The sequence below is a fragment of the Chiloscyllium plagiosum genome, unplaced genomic scaffold, assembly GCF_037043375.1.
Source record: "Chiloscyllium plagiosum isolate Xiang-an unplaced genomic scaffold, Cpla_swu_hap1 HiC_scaffold_39, whole genome shotgun sequence".
Classification (NCBI taxonomy): Eukaryota; Metazoa; Chordata; class Chondrichthyes; order Orectolobiformes; family Hemiscylliidae; genus Chiloscyllium; species Chiloscyllium plagiosum.
In genome coordinates this window covers 23,872,397-23,886,738 of record NW_028270177.1, presented here as the reverse complement: position 1 = coordinate 23,886,738, position 14,342 = coordinate 23,872,397, and the positions used below count along the sequence as shown (strand labels likewise).

The following is a 14,342-nucleotide window of genomic DNA, read 5'->3' as shown; positions in this document are numbered from 1 at the left end:
GAGTAATTTATATTTAACAATTTTTTATAGATGTAAAGGGAAACTGTAGTAATGCTCTCCAAGACCAAACAAGGAGGAATTCAGGACTAGTTGCTTAGCTACATACGAAATTGCAAAGATGTATTCAAAAATAATTTTCTGTGTATTGCTATGAATGCCTAATATCATAGTTCATGTATTTTAAAAGCATGACCTTTCAGTGTTAAGAATTGAAGTTCAGTAAGGAAAACACCGGTAAACATCTCAGAGAATCATAGAATCCCTACAGTGTGGAAACAGGCCCTTTGGCCCAACAAATCCACACCAACCCATTTCCCCTACCTTATTACTTCACATTTCCCCGGACTAATGCACCTAACGTACACATCCCTGAATACGATGGGCAATTTAGCAAAGCCAATTCACCAAACCTGAACATCTTTGGACTGTGGGAGGAAACTGGAGCACCCAGAGAAAACCCACGCAGACACAGGGAGCATATGCAAACTCCACACACTCACTCACCTGAGACTAGAATCAAACCCGGGTCCCTGGCGGCGAGGCAGCAGTGCTAACCACTGAGCTATTTACAGGCTGGTAACTGCACAAATCTCAGACAATTATAATTCAGCAAACCGATCTTGGAGCTACAGTGTGGAGACAGGGATAACCTTTCACTGAGGTTTGACTGTCTGTAAGGTTATGGGGAAAATGGTTGATTTTTTTTCTGATATTTATAATAAGACAGTTTCAAATAGTTCTTGGATTGTGTAATATTATTTGTGTTTTATTTTGCTAAACATAAGCAAAAAGAAAAAAATAAAAAAACCTGCAATCCATCAAGCTAGGTCTCACTCTGGGATCTAACTTATTTAGTATTACCATCAGCTATAATCATGACAAAATAATCAATCAATCAGTTTGGTTGCAGTTTGAGACCAGAACTGTGTGTTACTAGAAATGTTTTCAGATGTTTTAAGCCACTGTGCAAAAGCTGCAGGAAGGGTAGTTCTGAAGCTGTGAGGTCAGTAAAGAAATTGTAGGGTTGCTTATCCAAAATCTAATGGAAGGGGCTTGATTAAATCTTTTACCCTGCCAAGTAGCGGGAACACTGAAGATAAATAATGAATTCAAAACAGCAAAGTTGGGCCAACAAAAATAACTAAATCTTAAAGATGTGATAATAGGAGGCAGCTCTCAAGGGAAATAAAAAGTTGAACTGAGTTCTGTAGGATAACCTACAGTGTTAAATTAATAGCTGCCGCTGTGTTGAAGTCTTTTGTATATACTACAGGGTTGTTTTAGTTAAATTTGAACTTTTGTCATAGTTGCCGGTTATTCCAATTTCTGCTGGAAACATTTAGAGTCCTTAATAGAATCATTCACTGGGGTCAAACAGGCATGTTGTTACTCAAACTAAAAAAGAACACGTTAGCACTCGAATTTCAAAACAACTCAAAAAGGATATTTTGATTTGCCTCTTGTGCCTAGGCGTCGAGCTTTCATGTTTGGAAAGACATTCTTCATAACCTTCCCAAAGTCAGCTGCACTTAAAGAGTTATAACCAAGATTGTCACAATAGCCTCTGGAAAATAAAATGTGAAATTCTATTTGGTCACACTGCAACGATAAAACAGTGATCTCTGTTCTCTTATGTTAAAAAGAAACAAGCTAGCCATTTGCTTCTCAATTGCTAGCCACCAGTGGATGACTCACAGTGCCACAGTTCACTTCTTCATTGTCGAGAAGGTCTTTTCCTGTTTAATGACAATTAAAATGTCATTAGACAACAGCTAGAATGACAACTCACCTGATGACAAATTATGCACAGAAATTAAAATCTTTCTTGTGTCCTGACTTTGAAGGTGCCCACATCAGTGTGCCAAACTAGAACAATTAATTTGCTTGTGACGTTAACGAATGAATATTTGCAAGAACCTTTATGCCCTCAGTCAGAAGGACTAAAGTGGTAGAAAAATAAATTAGTAACAATGTAAATAATGTAATACAAACTAGCTGCACAAGACAAGGGAGAAAACTGCAAAGGACATGACATTAGTTGAAAAATCACAAGATTCTATGGTTTCTTGATTTGTTATGGAGTAACACAAATCAATAGTCTAATTTTCATCTATGATGAATCAATTTGAGCCTTTGCTCCATTAAAAAAAATGATTAGGCATATACCACATATAGATTCAAAGAACAAAGTTCTTCACAGGATCAGAGTCATACAGCACAGAAACAGACCCTTCTGTTCAACTCATCCATGGCGACCAGATATCCTAAATTAATCTAGTCCAAATTTGTCAGCAGTTGGCCAATATCCCTCTAAATCCTTCCTACTCAAGTACCCACGCAGATGCCTTTTAAGTGTTGTAATTATACCACTTCCAATACATTCAATACACGCACCACCCTCTGCATGGAAATGTTGCCCCCCTCAGCTCCCTTTTATATCTGTCCCCTCTCATCTTAAACCTATATCCAAAACATGGTTTTTGGTCTCCTCTACTTTGACTATGGACTCCATTCATGCCCTTCATGATTTTATAAAGCTCTATAAAGGTCATCCCTTAGTCTCTAACGCTCCAGGGAAAATAGCCCCAGCATATTTAGCCTCTCCCTACAGTTCAAACACTCAAACCCCAGCAACACCCTTGTACATCTTTTCTGAACCCTTTCAAGTTTCACAATGTCTTTCCTGTAGTAGGGAGATCAGAATCGACCACAGTATTCCCAAAAAACAGCCACAACATGACATTCCCAATCCTATACTCAATGCACTGACCAACAGCAATTGTAACAAATGCCTTCTTCACTACCCTGTCCACCTGTGACTGCACCTTCAAAGAACTATGAACCTGCACTCCCAGGTCCCTGTGCTGCAATACACCCCAGAACTCAACCAATAAGTGTACAAGCCGTGATTTGCCTGTCCAAAATGCAACACCTCATATTTATCCAAATTAAACTCCATCTTCGGCCCACCGTCCTATCTGATCAAGGTTCCATTGTATTCTGAGCCAACCTTCTTCACTGTGTACTATACCACCAATTTTGGTGTTGTGACAATGCTGCAAGACGAGTTGTCCTTGGTTTCTCCCTCCAACCCCCAAAAAGTGGTCATGAAGACAGATTCCGAAATGTCTGGGTTTATCTACTTGAAGAAGCTTTTAAGTTTTTAAACAAACACTTGGACAATGAAAGGGGAGTGGCTGGTTCTCCCAGCTCAACTTTTCTATGGTTTGGTTTGAGCAAGCAGTCAGTTGTTAGCTGGGAATCCAAATGAAACAGCCACATGGAAGCAGGTGATCCATGCTGAACATCTCTCCCATTTCTCTTTCTTCCCCCCTCCTGCAAGACCCTGTGTTTAATTTTACCTTTTTTGCCAAGGGGTGTTTATGGGAATTGTTGCAGAAATTTACAACATCATTAAGTTGGGATAGTCTGTTCGATTTTCAGTTAGGTTATTCTGTATTCTGCTCTCTTTTGTTTGTGTTTCATTTGATAGTCTGAAAATAAACTTTTGGTTAAAACAGACGGGTTTTGACCAGCTGCATCACTCCTGGAATATCCTCCTTACACCCATTCAAAACAACTAGAAAAGTTAGGGTCCGGGCTACTTTCTTGAAATGTTTTGAGGGGGTATGACCTGATCCATAATGGTAACATCAGCAAACTTACTAACCATATCTCCTATATTCACATTTATACAAGTGACAAAAAGCAATGGGCCCAGCACCGATCCTTGTGACACATTGTTGGTCACAGGCCTGTAGTCCAAAAAACAACCTTGCACCCACTACCCTCTGTCTCCTACCTTCAAGCCAATTTTGTATCCAAATGACTAGCTCTCCCGGGATTCCATGTGATGTTACCTTGCTAACCAGTCAATCATGCAGAACCTTAAATGCTTTGCTGAAAGCTATATAGGCAGCATCCATTGCTTTGACTTCAATCTCCTCTGTCACTTCTTCAAAAAACTCAGATTAAGTTTGTTAGACATGTTTTCCTATGCACAAAGCCATATTGACTAACCTTAATAAGTCCTTGCCTTTCCAAATACATGTCCCTCAGAATCTCCTCCAACAACTTAACCACCACTGACATCAGGCTCACCGCTCTACAGCTCTCTGGCTTTTCCTTATCTTTCTTAAATAATAGCACATTAACCATCCTTCAAGTTTTCAGACACCTTACTCCTGGCTTTTGTTGATACAAGTATCTCATCAAGGGACCCAGCAACCACTCCCCTAGCTTCCTACAAAGCTCGGGGATATATCTGATCAGGTTCCAGATATTTATCCACCTTTATGTCTTTTAAGATGTCAAGTACATCCTCCTCTGTAATGTAGAGGCTTTTCAAGGTATCGCTATTTACTTCTCCAAGTCCTCAAGCTTCCATATCCTTCTCCACAGTAAACAGTGACGCAAAATATTTGTTTAGTATCTCACCCCATCCAGTGCAGTTCCACACAGAGATGGCCTTGTTGATCTTTAAAAGCCCTATTCTCTTCCTAGTTACCTTTTTACTCTTAAATGTATTTGTGGAATCCCTTTGGATTCTCCTTAACTCTATTTGCCAAAGATATCTCATGTCCCTTTTTTGCTCTCAAGTAAACTCCTTCTGTCCCTACACTCTGAAGAGTTCACTCTGTCACAGTCTATACCTGTCGTATGCCTCCTCCTTTTTCTTGACCAGAACCCCCATTTCTCTAGTCATCCAGCATCTCCTCCACCTACCAGCCTTGCCCTTCTTACTAAAGGGAACATAAAGCCTCGGGACTTGCATTATCTCATTTTTGAAGGTCCCATATTTTAAACCGGCCCTTTACCTGCGAATAGCCTCTCCCACTAAGTTTTTGAAAGTTCTTGCCTAATATCATCAAACATGGCCTTCCTCTAATTTATAAGTTTAACTTTGAAATAAGGTCTATCCTTTCCATCGTTTATTTTAAAATTAATAGAATTCTGATCACTGGTCCCAAAGTGCTCTCTCATTGAGACCTCCAGTCACTTCCCCTGCCTTATTTCCCAATAGGAAGTCAAGTTTTGCTCCTTCTCTAGGAAATTCATCCACGTAATCAAGAAAAATTTCTTGTCCACTCTTAAAATTGTTCTCCATCCAAACACTTATGGCAGTCCCACTTGACATGTTAGATGCCACTTCATTCCACTGGAAGAAATGTGAAAGAGACAAAGAGAATCTCAGTTCTGAAGTCCTTTAATTAAGATGAAAGGTAGCGATTTTTTTTTAATTAAGATTCTGTTTTTGCAATCCTTTTGTGTGCAAAACAAGATCTAGGAAGTGTACCAAAATGCAGATCTCTAATCTTTCCTACTGAAATCAGCACCTAACAAGACAACCTCTGGCTATTGGTTCACAATTCTGATGTTCTTCCTCAAAACAGAATTACAACCCTGAATATAAGTTAACCAAGCAAACAAATAGCTTGACATCCCAGTTTACTTGCATAAGTCCACAGCAAACTACAGGTGATCCAAAATTAAATTTTGTAACAATGGCAAGGAAAATGTTAGTACATATATTGCAAAAATTCAATATGTTGGGTGAAATGTTCCAGATAATCAACTCCAATGTGTACTGTGGATACAAATTTGAAGAGGTGTCCTTCCAGTCACTCCTGTCTTTTCAGTCATCACCAGAAAAGGCACTTCCCACTTGAATTAAAAGTTGTCAATTTATTTGACAAGATGATTCAATCTCAAAAGTTGCCGTATTAAAAGGAGGATACCAAGATATCACTAATTAAGAGGGGAAACACAATTTTTCCTGAAAGCAAACACCATGACTTTCTTCAGTCCTCCAAAGTGCTGAAAAAAATTCTTCCATAAAATTTTCAAAGCTCTGATATAAAATTATAAGTTTCTGATGTTATTTGTTTAATTACACTGAAGACCAAGATACTGCCCATGTGTTACTATTTTCACAAGAGAAAGTTGAAAACTACTGGGATGTCATTTGGGCAGATAGCAATCTTTCAACTACTGTCATCACCTTCAGAGGCAGTTACATTTTATAAATGATCTCAACATTCTAGTATTCAACTTGGCTTCAAAATTAACTCATTTATTTAACCAAGATCTTAGATGATAAAAGTGAATGTGTTTGCATGCATTGACATTATAATCGGTGTCTCTCGATACTTTCCTTTAGGCATTTGTTTTGTGTGTTCCATACTTTAACAACTTTGATTATCAAAAACTTACAGGTTTAAAAAAATGCTTTGTTAGCAAAGGAATTGTGAACCCAAAATATGCTGTACTTATAAAATGTATAACTATTGCTATATATGATGCCAAGTGCAACAATTTGTAATTTTAAAATATTGCATATACTATGCCAGAAGAGTATCCCTTAACATTATCATACCCACTTTTATTTGAATAAAAAAATACATAAATTGATAGACTGAAGGAACTTAGAGATATTTGCAATTATGACTTAGACCAGTTATATGGAAGTAAACAAAAATGGTCACAAATAAAACCCAAAACTGATTAAGGATTACAAAATCAGTCTGTAAACCTCCAAATTAATCTGAAATCATAGTTAAAATCAAGTAAAGTCTGTTGATAAATGACAACTAATTAAAATAAAACAATGATAGAAAGTATACATAATCACAGAAATAAATATTTATTAATGCAGAGTTAAGATACCCTAATTAAATTGTCCTTGTGAATTATGTTTCAGATGAAAACAGCATTGTTTGTCAGGTCTTCTATAGCAACACTTACTTGTATTCATCATAGACTTCTTGTTTGGGCAGTGAAGTATCTGGGTGGTCCTCCAAATGATTTCGGATCCAGTTACAAGCATGCATTTGTTGCGTACGACTGGATGACAAAGAACTTGGATTACTGCAAAAACAAAATGTGCATTCGGTAAAGAAAACTTGAACTGCTGCACCTATTCCACAACTCTAAACAGATATTTACCAAGTTATAAATTTGCTAATGATATATATAATACTATATACACACACACACACACCTCATATAATTACGATCACTTTCCACTTTGAAAGGTTTCTGAAAATGGATTTTTAAAAAATACACAGAATTACTTTCACTCACCTTCTCCAATTATTAATAAATTGGCAAAGCAAGTCAGAGACTTGGTATTCTGTAGGAGTCCGGATGAGTGTAACTCCAACAACACAAAAAAACTTGACACTATCCAGGTCACATGACTCTCACAATTCACATCTTAAGCATTCAATCACCCTATCAACAGCACAGCGACAACTCAGCAAGCCTCCTTTGGTAACAATCTTCAAACATACTGCCTCTACTTCTTCGAAGAACAAGGACAACGGATCCACGGGAACATCTCCATGAGAGGTTCCTCTTCAAGTCACACGCCATTCAACTTGGAACTATAATCAATTCCTTCACTGTAACTAGATCAAAATCCTGGAACTTACTCCACAACAGTATGGAAAGTATATCACCACCAAATGATTGCAGCAGATCAAGAAGGTGGCTCACCTCTGCCTTCTCAAGGAGCAATTACGGATAGACAACAAATGCAGGCCTTGCCAGCAACACTCTCACCCAGTGAAAGAATTTAAAAAAGGAAATATGACTCAAATCATAACCTTTTAATGATCATCTATCGTAAATGAAACAAACGTTGTTATAACAGATGACTCAACGTATATTGATAAACCAAAAACATGTTTTAGACTTCAGTTTATGATCATCAGTCAAGTTAGTTGCTGAAAGCTCAAAAGCCAACAGATTTGAGAGATAACAGCAGCAATTACTATAATAATTTTCTCAAAAGGTCGTCGACCTCTTTTGTTTAACAGATGTTGGAACTATTGACTCTGTGATCCAATAAAAATACACGAAGGAATGCACCAAAATAAAGAAACAAGATAGATCACAGCCCGAAGCAAACTGGCTCTAAAATGTTATGCAAATTCAACATTGTTTTCAAATTTAATACAGAAATTCATTTGGATCTCTGCATAACTATATCAGTAAAATAATTCTCATTGGTCACTATTGTATTTTATGTTAGAATGACATCAACACAACATATTCAACTCAGTTTTTAGAAATATTTGGAATGAAAAATCTGTGGAATAACTTACTAAAAAAAAGCTGGATTCTCCAGTCAGCTGCACGGTTATCCCCATCAGCCCTACTTATTGTGAGCTGTTAGAATAGCATTAGAAGTATCAACTATTTTATCACTAAAACACCCTGAATAACCCTGCTGCACTGGGTCATCCATCTGGTAGATGAAATTCAGGCCCAAGATTCAAAAGGGATTTCAAAAGAGGTTTCCTATCTTACATGTGCAAATCATAGTTGTGTCACATGGATTAACGTCTTCTTCAAACTTTCTACACAGAGACCTGCCATTTTATCTTCTAACAGGATTAGCCCCTCTCTCTTTTGCAGGTATTCTTGCATTCTCCTCACAGCTTATACTTTCATATTGTTTTGTATTGGCAGCAACACAAAGTACATCACACTGTCTCCTCATACAAATCATTGCTAGACTGTAAATAACAAAATTAATTCAGCTGATTATATAGGAAGGTATAGGTCTCTTGACTTAATATTGAGAGGAAACAATATTGAGGCCAGCTAGTGAGCACTGTGTGTAAGGCTACTTGATGATCTGTGATGTCAAACATTTATAGTAAGGCTTCAAGGCTCAATTACACCAGTCTGCCATGTAGATAGCATCTAGAAAAACCTTTTGTACAGTGACTCTAGACATAAGCATAACAAGAAGAATAAGCTGGAGTTTTCTATTGGAACATGACCAAGGATAATGACCTATTGAATGCTTCCTGCCAAATTAAGAAAATATTAATTAGTAATCAACAGTACTGCCATATAAAATCAGAACTTTGGACGAGAAAATGCAAAACGTCCCTTGCCCCTTTTTTCCTGACTGCAATTTTGCATGATGTATTGCTGACCAGGTGAGAAAACACATCATTTTCCATTAAAACTGTCAGTGAAGCTGTCTGTCTCTACAAAACTGAAATCATGATAGGTGGCCTATTCCTAGCTAATCCAGATCACTCTCAAATGGTTGCTTCAGCTGCAAATGACAAAGGTGGCTTTTCAAAAATTTAAATATCTCTCTTTTCTGCAGCAGCATGGTTGAGATTGGTAAAATTGTGGAGCGAACCCTGTCAAAGCATACTAACGGTGTTTCAAACTCTGGTGCTGTTCTGAAAGTCCTTTTCACCCTGAAAATTGGGCAATCAACACAATGCTAAATTTTTTCACAATCTAGCTTTATCAGAGTCAACTTGAAACAATTTCAGAACAAAGTGTTTTTCATAATAAAGAGCTACTACAGTCTCAAAAGGTTAAGTATATTTACTTAAGGATCCCAAGAATGGATGAGAGCATGATAAATATAGTTAGCTAAAATTAACAGTCTTCTGGTGCTTAACCAATGTTTGGAAATTTTTAATATTCATTTGCCAAAATAAATTAGCAATATATTACTTTTTTATTTAGGTTATGGCTTCCATAATTCATGAGGACTCCATTTTGCAACACTTAAATAATGGATTTGTCCCCCAAAAGTGTTAGAGCATTTGTTGCTGCACATTTTCAATGAGTTGCTATTTATAAACAGAGTTCCTTGAAGCTCTAAATAAAGAGCAACAGAATATCAATGGCAGTTTTACCTTTTGATTCCGTTACTAGGACCAGAAGGCAACTGAAGGTAGAGGTAGAGTTTTTCTAGATCTGTAAACTTCATCACTTCTTGCTGAAATCAAAAATAAGTTTATTAGAAGTGCAAATACCTTTTACAAGTAAATCAAAACCACAGTCGACAAGACTTAAGAAATGTAGTGAAATTTCCACTTTGAAAACAAAGACTTTCAAATTAAGCATTGTACCAAGTCGGATAGAGATCCCATTCAGTACACCCCAATAAGAAAATACCCAGCAAAAGTCTGAGAACAATGGCTTTCCAGTGTGGTTTTTCTATTTCTCAAATAGGCAAAATATAATCGGCCTTTTGCACATTATACTACTTAAGGAGATTTCCTTGCTTAAAGCATATGAGGAGGTTCAGATTTCAGTTCATCGGACAAGCTGTCGATTTGTGAAAGCTATCTTCCTACTATAAGCACAAGCTAAAATTGTTGGAAGAAGTGGAAACCTTACCATATGCTATGGACTGCAACTATGGTTTCCAATAGGTACAGCACAAATGACTGGTCGATCACAATCTCAGACAGTCGATCGAAGTCTCAGTTCCTCATACATTGTCTGTGTTAACCTTGAAGCAGTGTGTATATTAATTGCTATGCAGCTACATGACTTCCTTTTCTATAAGCACTGCCATGCACAATGCTCAGAGTCCCACACAACCCAAAGAAAAATTACGGGGAATACAACATCAAGCCACATTCAATATCAGAGTGACAGAAGCCAGAACATGAATTACAGAAGGAGTATCCCATCCCTCCACACCTGAAAGCAGCCAGCAATATTTCACTGCTCCTGAGGTGTGAATCCAGAGACTAACCTGCAGCATGATCAGTGGCAGAATGATGTCACAAACCACAAGGTGAGCAAATGCAGCTTCCACATCCACATTTAGAAATGATTCATTTCAAGTGCAGAACTTATGTTTAAAAAAATTAGTTTAAAAAAGTCTGTACACTTGGCTTTTTGGTTGTATCTCTAACTGAAGTTGTGTTCACCATTGAAGGTCAGTAGCTAATGCTACCTTGGATTTTAATTTTGCTAAAAATACATTCCTGGTTAAATGAAACCGAAAATGTACAACTTTCAGATAGAACAGGAAAACAAAATTTCTGTTCACCAGTTTCCTCATTTCCCCTACTCCCCCCCCCCCCATCTTATTCCAGATCTAAGCTTCGAACTCTTGAAGTGTCCTTCCTTGCTACCTATCCACTCCACCCTCCTCTCCGACTATCACCATCATCCCCCACCATCTATCTCCCATGCCCACACATCTCTACCCCTCCCCCATTTATATGTCAGCCTCCTTGGGCTACCCCCTCATTCCTGAAGAGGAGCTCATGGTCTAAACGTCAATTCTCCTGCTCCTCAGATGCTGCCTGACCAGCTGTGCTTTTCCAGCACCACGTTCTTCAACGATAGGAGAGTATTTGCCTTGTATGCCACACAAGTATATCAATAAGTGAAAAGGTACATTTTGAACAATAACTAAATGATACACAGTAAATCAAGGATAGTTTTCCTTGAAAGGCTTCAGACAAAGAAAGTTGCTGAGCTGAAGACTTTTTGAAAGCTCATTAGTTTTTTCATAACCAGCTGCTAAAGGCTAAGCCTGCAATGAAGTATCATTTTGTGTTTGCTATTTCTCACAAAATAAAAATACATTCACAGATGATCAGCTAAGATGGTCAAATAATCAAAGAAAAATGGTTCCACCTAGAAAACATCTGGCCATACCTGGAAGAGCTCAACAGGCAATTTCAGGAATTAGATTTAGATTTAGATTAGATTCCCTACAGTGTGGAAACAGGCCCTTCGGCCCAACCAGTCCACACCGACCCTCCGAAAAGTAATCCACCCAGACCCATTTCCCTCTGACTAAGTGACCTAACACTATGGTGCAATTTAGTATGGCCAATTCACCTAACCTGCACATCTTTGGACTGTGGGAGGAAACCCACACAGACACAGGGAGAATGTGCAAACTCCACACAGACAGTCACCTGAGGCTGGAATTGAACCTGGGACCCTGGTGCTGAGAGGCAGCAGTGCTAACCACTGAGCTGCCCATTTGTAATAGAACAAATCATCATGCGCCCCAAATCCAATCCTTCAAGTAAACATTCTGGTGGCCGAATATATTCCATCAGATGTTTCACTTAGAAAGAAGTGGAATTGACCTGAAGATATGTATTATTAAGGGATAGTGATTTTTGGGGACTCAGCAGGAAAATACATCTTCCATGACCCTCTGCTTTTAAAGTGAAGATTTATTTTGGCTTCATATACCAGTGCTACGGTGTTGTCTCAAATGAAAAAAAAATCAAGTTCATACATTGCACCCACATTACAGATAACCATTTGATTGGCACTATGTAAGTAGCAGTCTCAAATTACAGCCCAGACTTCAAGGCACTGACAGATAATTTGCAGTCATAGGTGTCACACTGAGACCTGATGAGTAAGGGACAAAAATAAATAATTTGGTTTTAGATTAATATAGCACTAAAAATAAATTGTTTATTCTACATTTTTCAGCAGTAGATCTTGGATGCACTCAAATTCAAAAAAAGTGATCTTCTTCCTAAAAAGAAAGTCAGGGAGCACTAGAATACACAAATGTTCATCACAACAGAGTAACAGATCATTCGAAATATTTCCAAGTTTAGAAACCTCAATCATGGAACTCAAAAGTTTCCAACTAGGGAGCTTATTTAGCTGTTTATGGAAGGCACGAGTAAGAACAATTGCCCCCAATCCCCACCATTTACTCAGAATATTAATAGAATAAGGAACATATTCAAGATCAGGAAAATACGAGAGGATGCGATGGCCTAGTGCTATTAACACCAGATTATTAATCTGATACCCAGGTAATGCTCTGAGGACCAAGGTTTGAATCCCACTGCAGTAGATGGTGGAATCTGAACTCAATTTTAAAAATGTGGAATTAAGAGTCGAATGATGACCATGAAATCATTGTCGATTGTTGGAAAAACCCATCTGGGTCACTAATGTCCTTTAGAGAAGGAAATCTGTCACCCTTACTTAGTCTGGTCTACATGTAATTCCAGGCCCACTGCAATGTGGTTAACTCAACTGCTATCTGGGCAGTTAGAGATGGGCAACAAATGCTGACCCAGGCAGCAATGCCCTCTTCCCATGAATGATTTTTAAATAATCAAGAGCAAACACTCAAAATATCTACACCAGACAATTTCAAATCCAAAAATGGACTTGACAAAAAAATTAGATGAACACGTGTAATATGCCAAAATTCACCACTGATGATAAAAAAAACTTCACTACGAATTAGCAATATTGTTGAAAGTCCACAATGCAAAGCCATACAACCTTGATCACAAAACACAGCTTTGTCAACAATACCGAACACAAATCAGAATGAACTTCTGGAAGTAAACAATGAAAACTCTATGGTTTTCTCTAATTTTAAACCAATGGCTTATTATCTGGCAGAACCTCCCTAACAGTAACACAATTATAATATTGAATATAGATCACTTCACACGTGATAACATGAAATAGTCTTTTGAAGACTGATTTGCCATTTATTAAGATCATGATAGACTTGACTGTAACCTGAAATCCACATCCCGATCAGGTAACCTTTACCCCCTTGATTACCAAAAATCTATCCATCTTTGCTTCAAAAACTCTCCTTCCACCGTTTGTCATGTGGATAGTTCCAACAACTTACAAGATTTTTAAAAAGTGCCTCACCTTATTTTTAAAAACAGTTTTAAAATAGGGACCCCTAGTTCAAGATCTCCCACAAAAAGAAACTTTCTCTCCACATGTATCCTGGCAGGACCTCTCAGGATCATGCATATTCCAACTAATATACCTTTTACAAGCATGGAAAAGTATGCAGTACTTTTGCAACTCACTTAAGTAACTTTGCTGGGGATCTAAGATGGCGGCGATCTGAGAAGATCACACTGCAGAGCTTCGCATCGCAGCAGGAGCAGGATGGTCCTTTAACCCACCCAACCCAGGTCCTCAGGATTTCTTGGGGCATTGGAAAGATTGTGGAGCCCCAAGAAACATTTAAAAATTGACTTACCTGTATTTTCAGCTGTCCACAAATGCCTAAAAAGGGAGGAGGAGCATCTGAGGCCGGGCCTGCAGCAGCCTCGGAGCCAATTACTCTCCAGGACCTGGTGAACTAGCTCTCAAAATCTCACGAGATGTTGGGGAAACAGATTGAATAGAAGCTGGCTCCAGTCTCTCTCATGCTGCAGAAGCATCAGCAGCAACTGGGAGACCTGGAGAAGAGGATGGATGAGGTGGAGCACAGGGTCACAGTGGTGTAAGCTGATGCCAGTTCATTCAAGGAAAAGATCCAACCCCTGAAGACGCAGGTTCATAATTTGAGTGACCAAGTGGATGATCTTGAAAACAGGGGCAGGAGAAAAAACATTCGGATCATCGGTCTGCCTGAGGGTAAGGAAGGTGAGCGGCCTGCGGAATTTGTTGAAGACTGGCTTCCGAAATTCCCTGACTTGGAGACTGGCATGAGAGGATTGAAGATAGAGGGCTCACCGGGTCGCAGCACGGAGGTTGGGTCTGGGTCAACGCCCTCATCCTTTCCTGGTGCGGTTCCATCATTACCG

At 38.5% G+C, this 14,342-nt stretch overlaps 1 protein-coding gene across 1 annotated transcript in view; it reads right to left on the bottom strand.

Moving 5' to 3' along the window:
* The window catches only part of LOC122541026 (DNA-binding protein RFX7-like), an 89,093-nt gene that overhangs the window by 29,611 nt on the left and 45,140 nt on the right, over positions 1-14,342 (bottom strand). The window contains exons 3-5 of the mRNA XM_043677482.2: positions 9,678-9,760; positions 6,745-6,867; positions 1,448-1,564 (exon numbers count right to left, since the gene is read on the bottom strand). Coding sequence (XP_043533417.1) covers positions 1,448-1,564; positions 6,745-6,867; positions 9,678-9,760 — 323 coding nt within the window. The remainder of the gene's footprint in view (positions 1-1,447; positions 1,565-6,744; positions 6,868-9,677; positions 9,761-14,342) is intronic.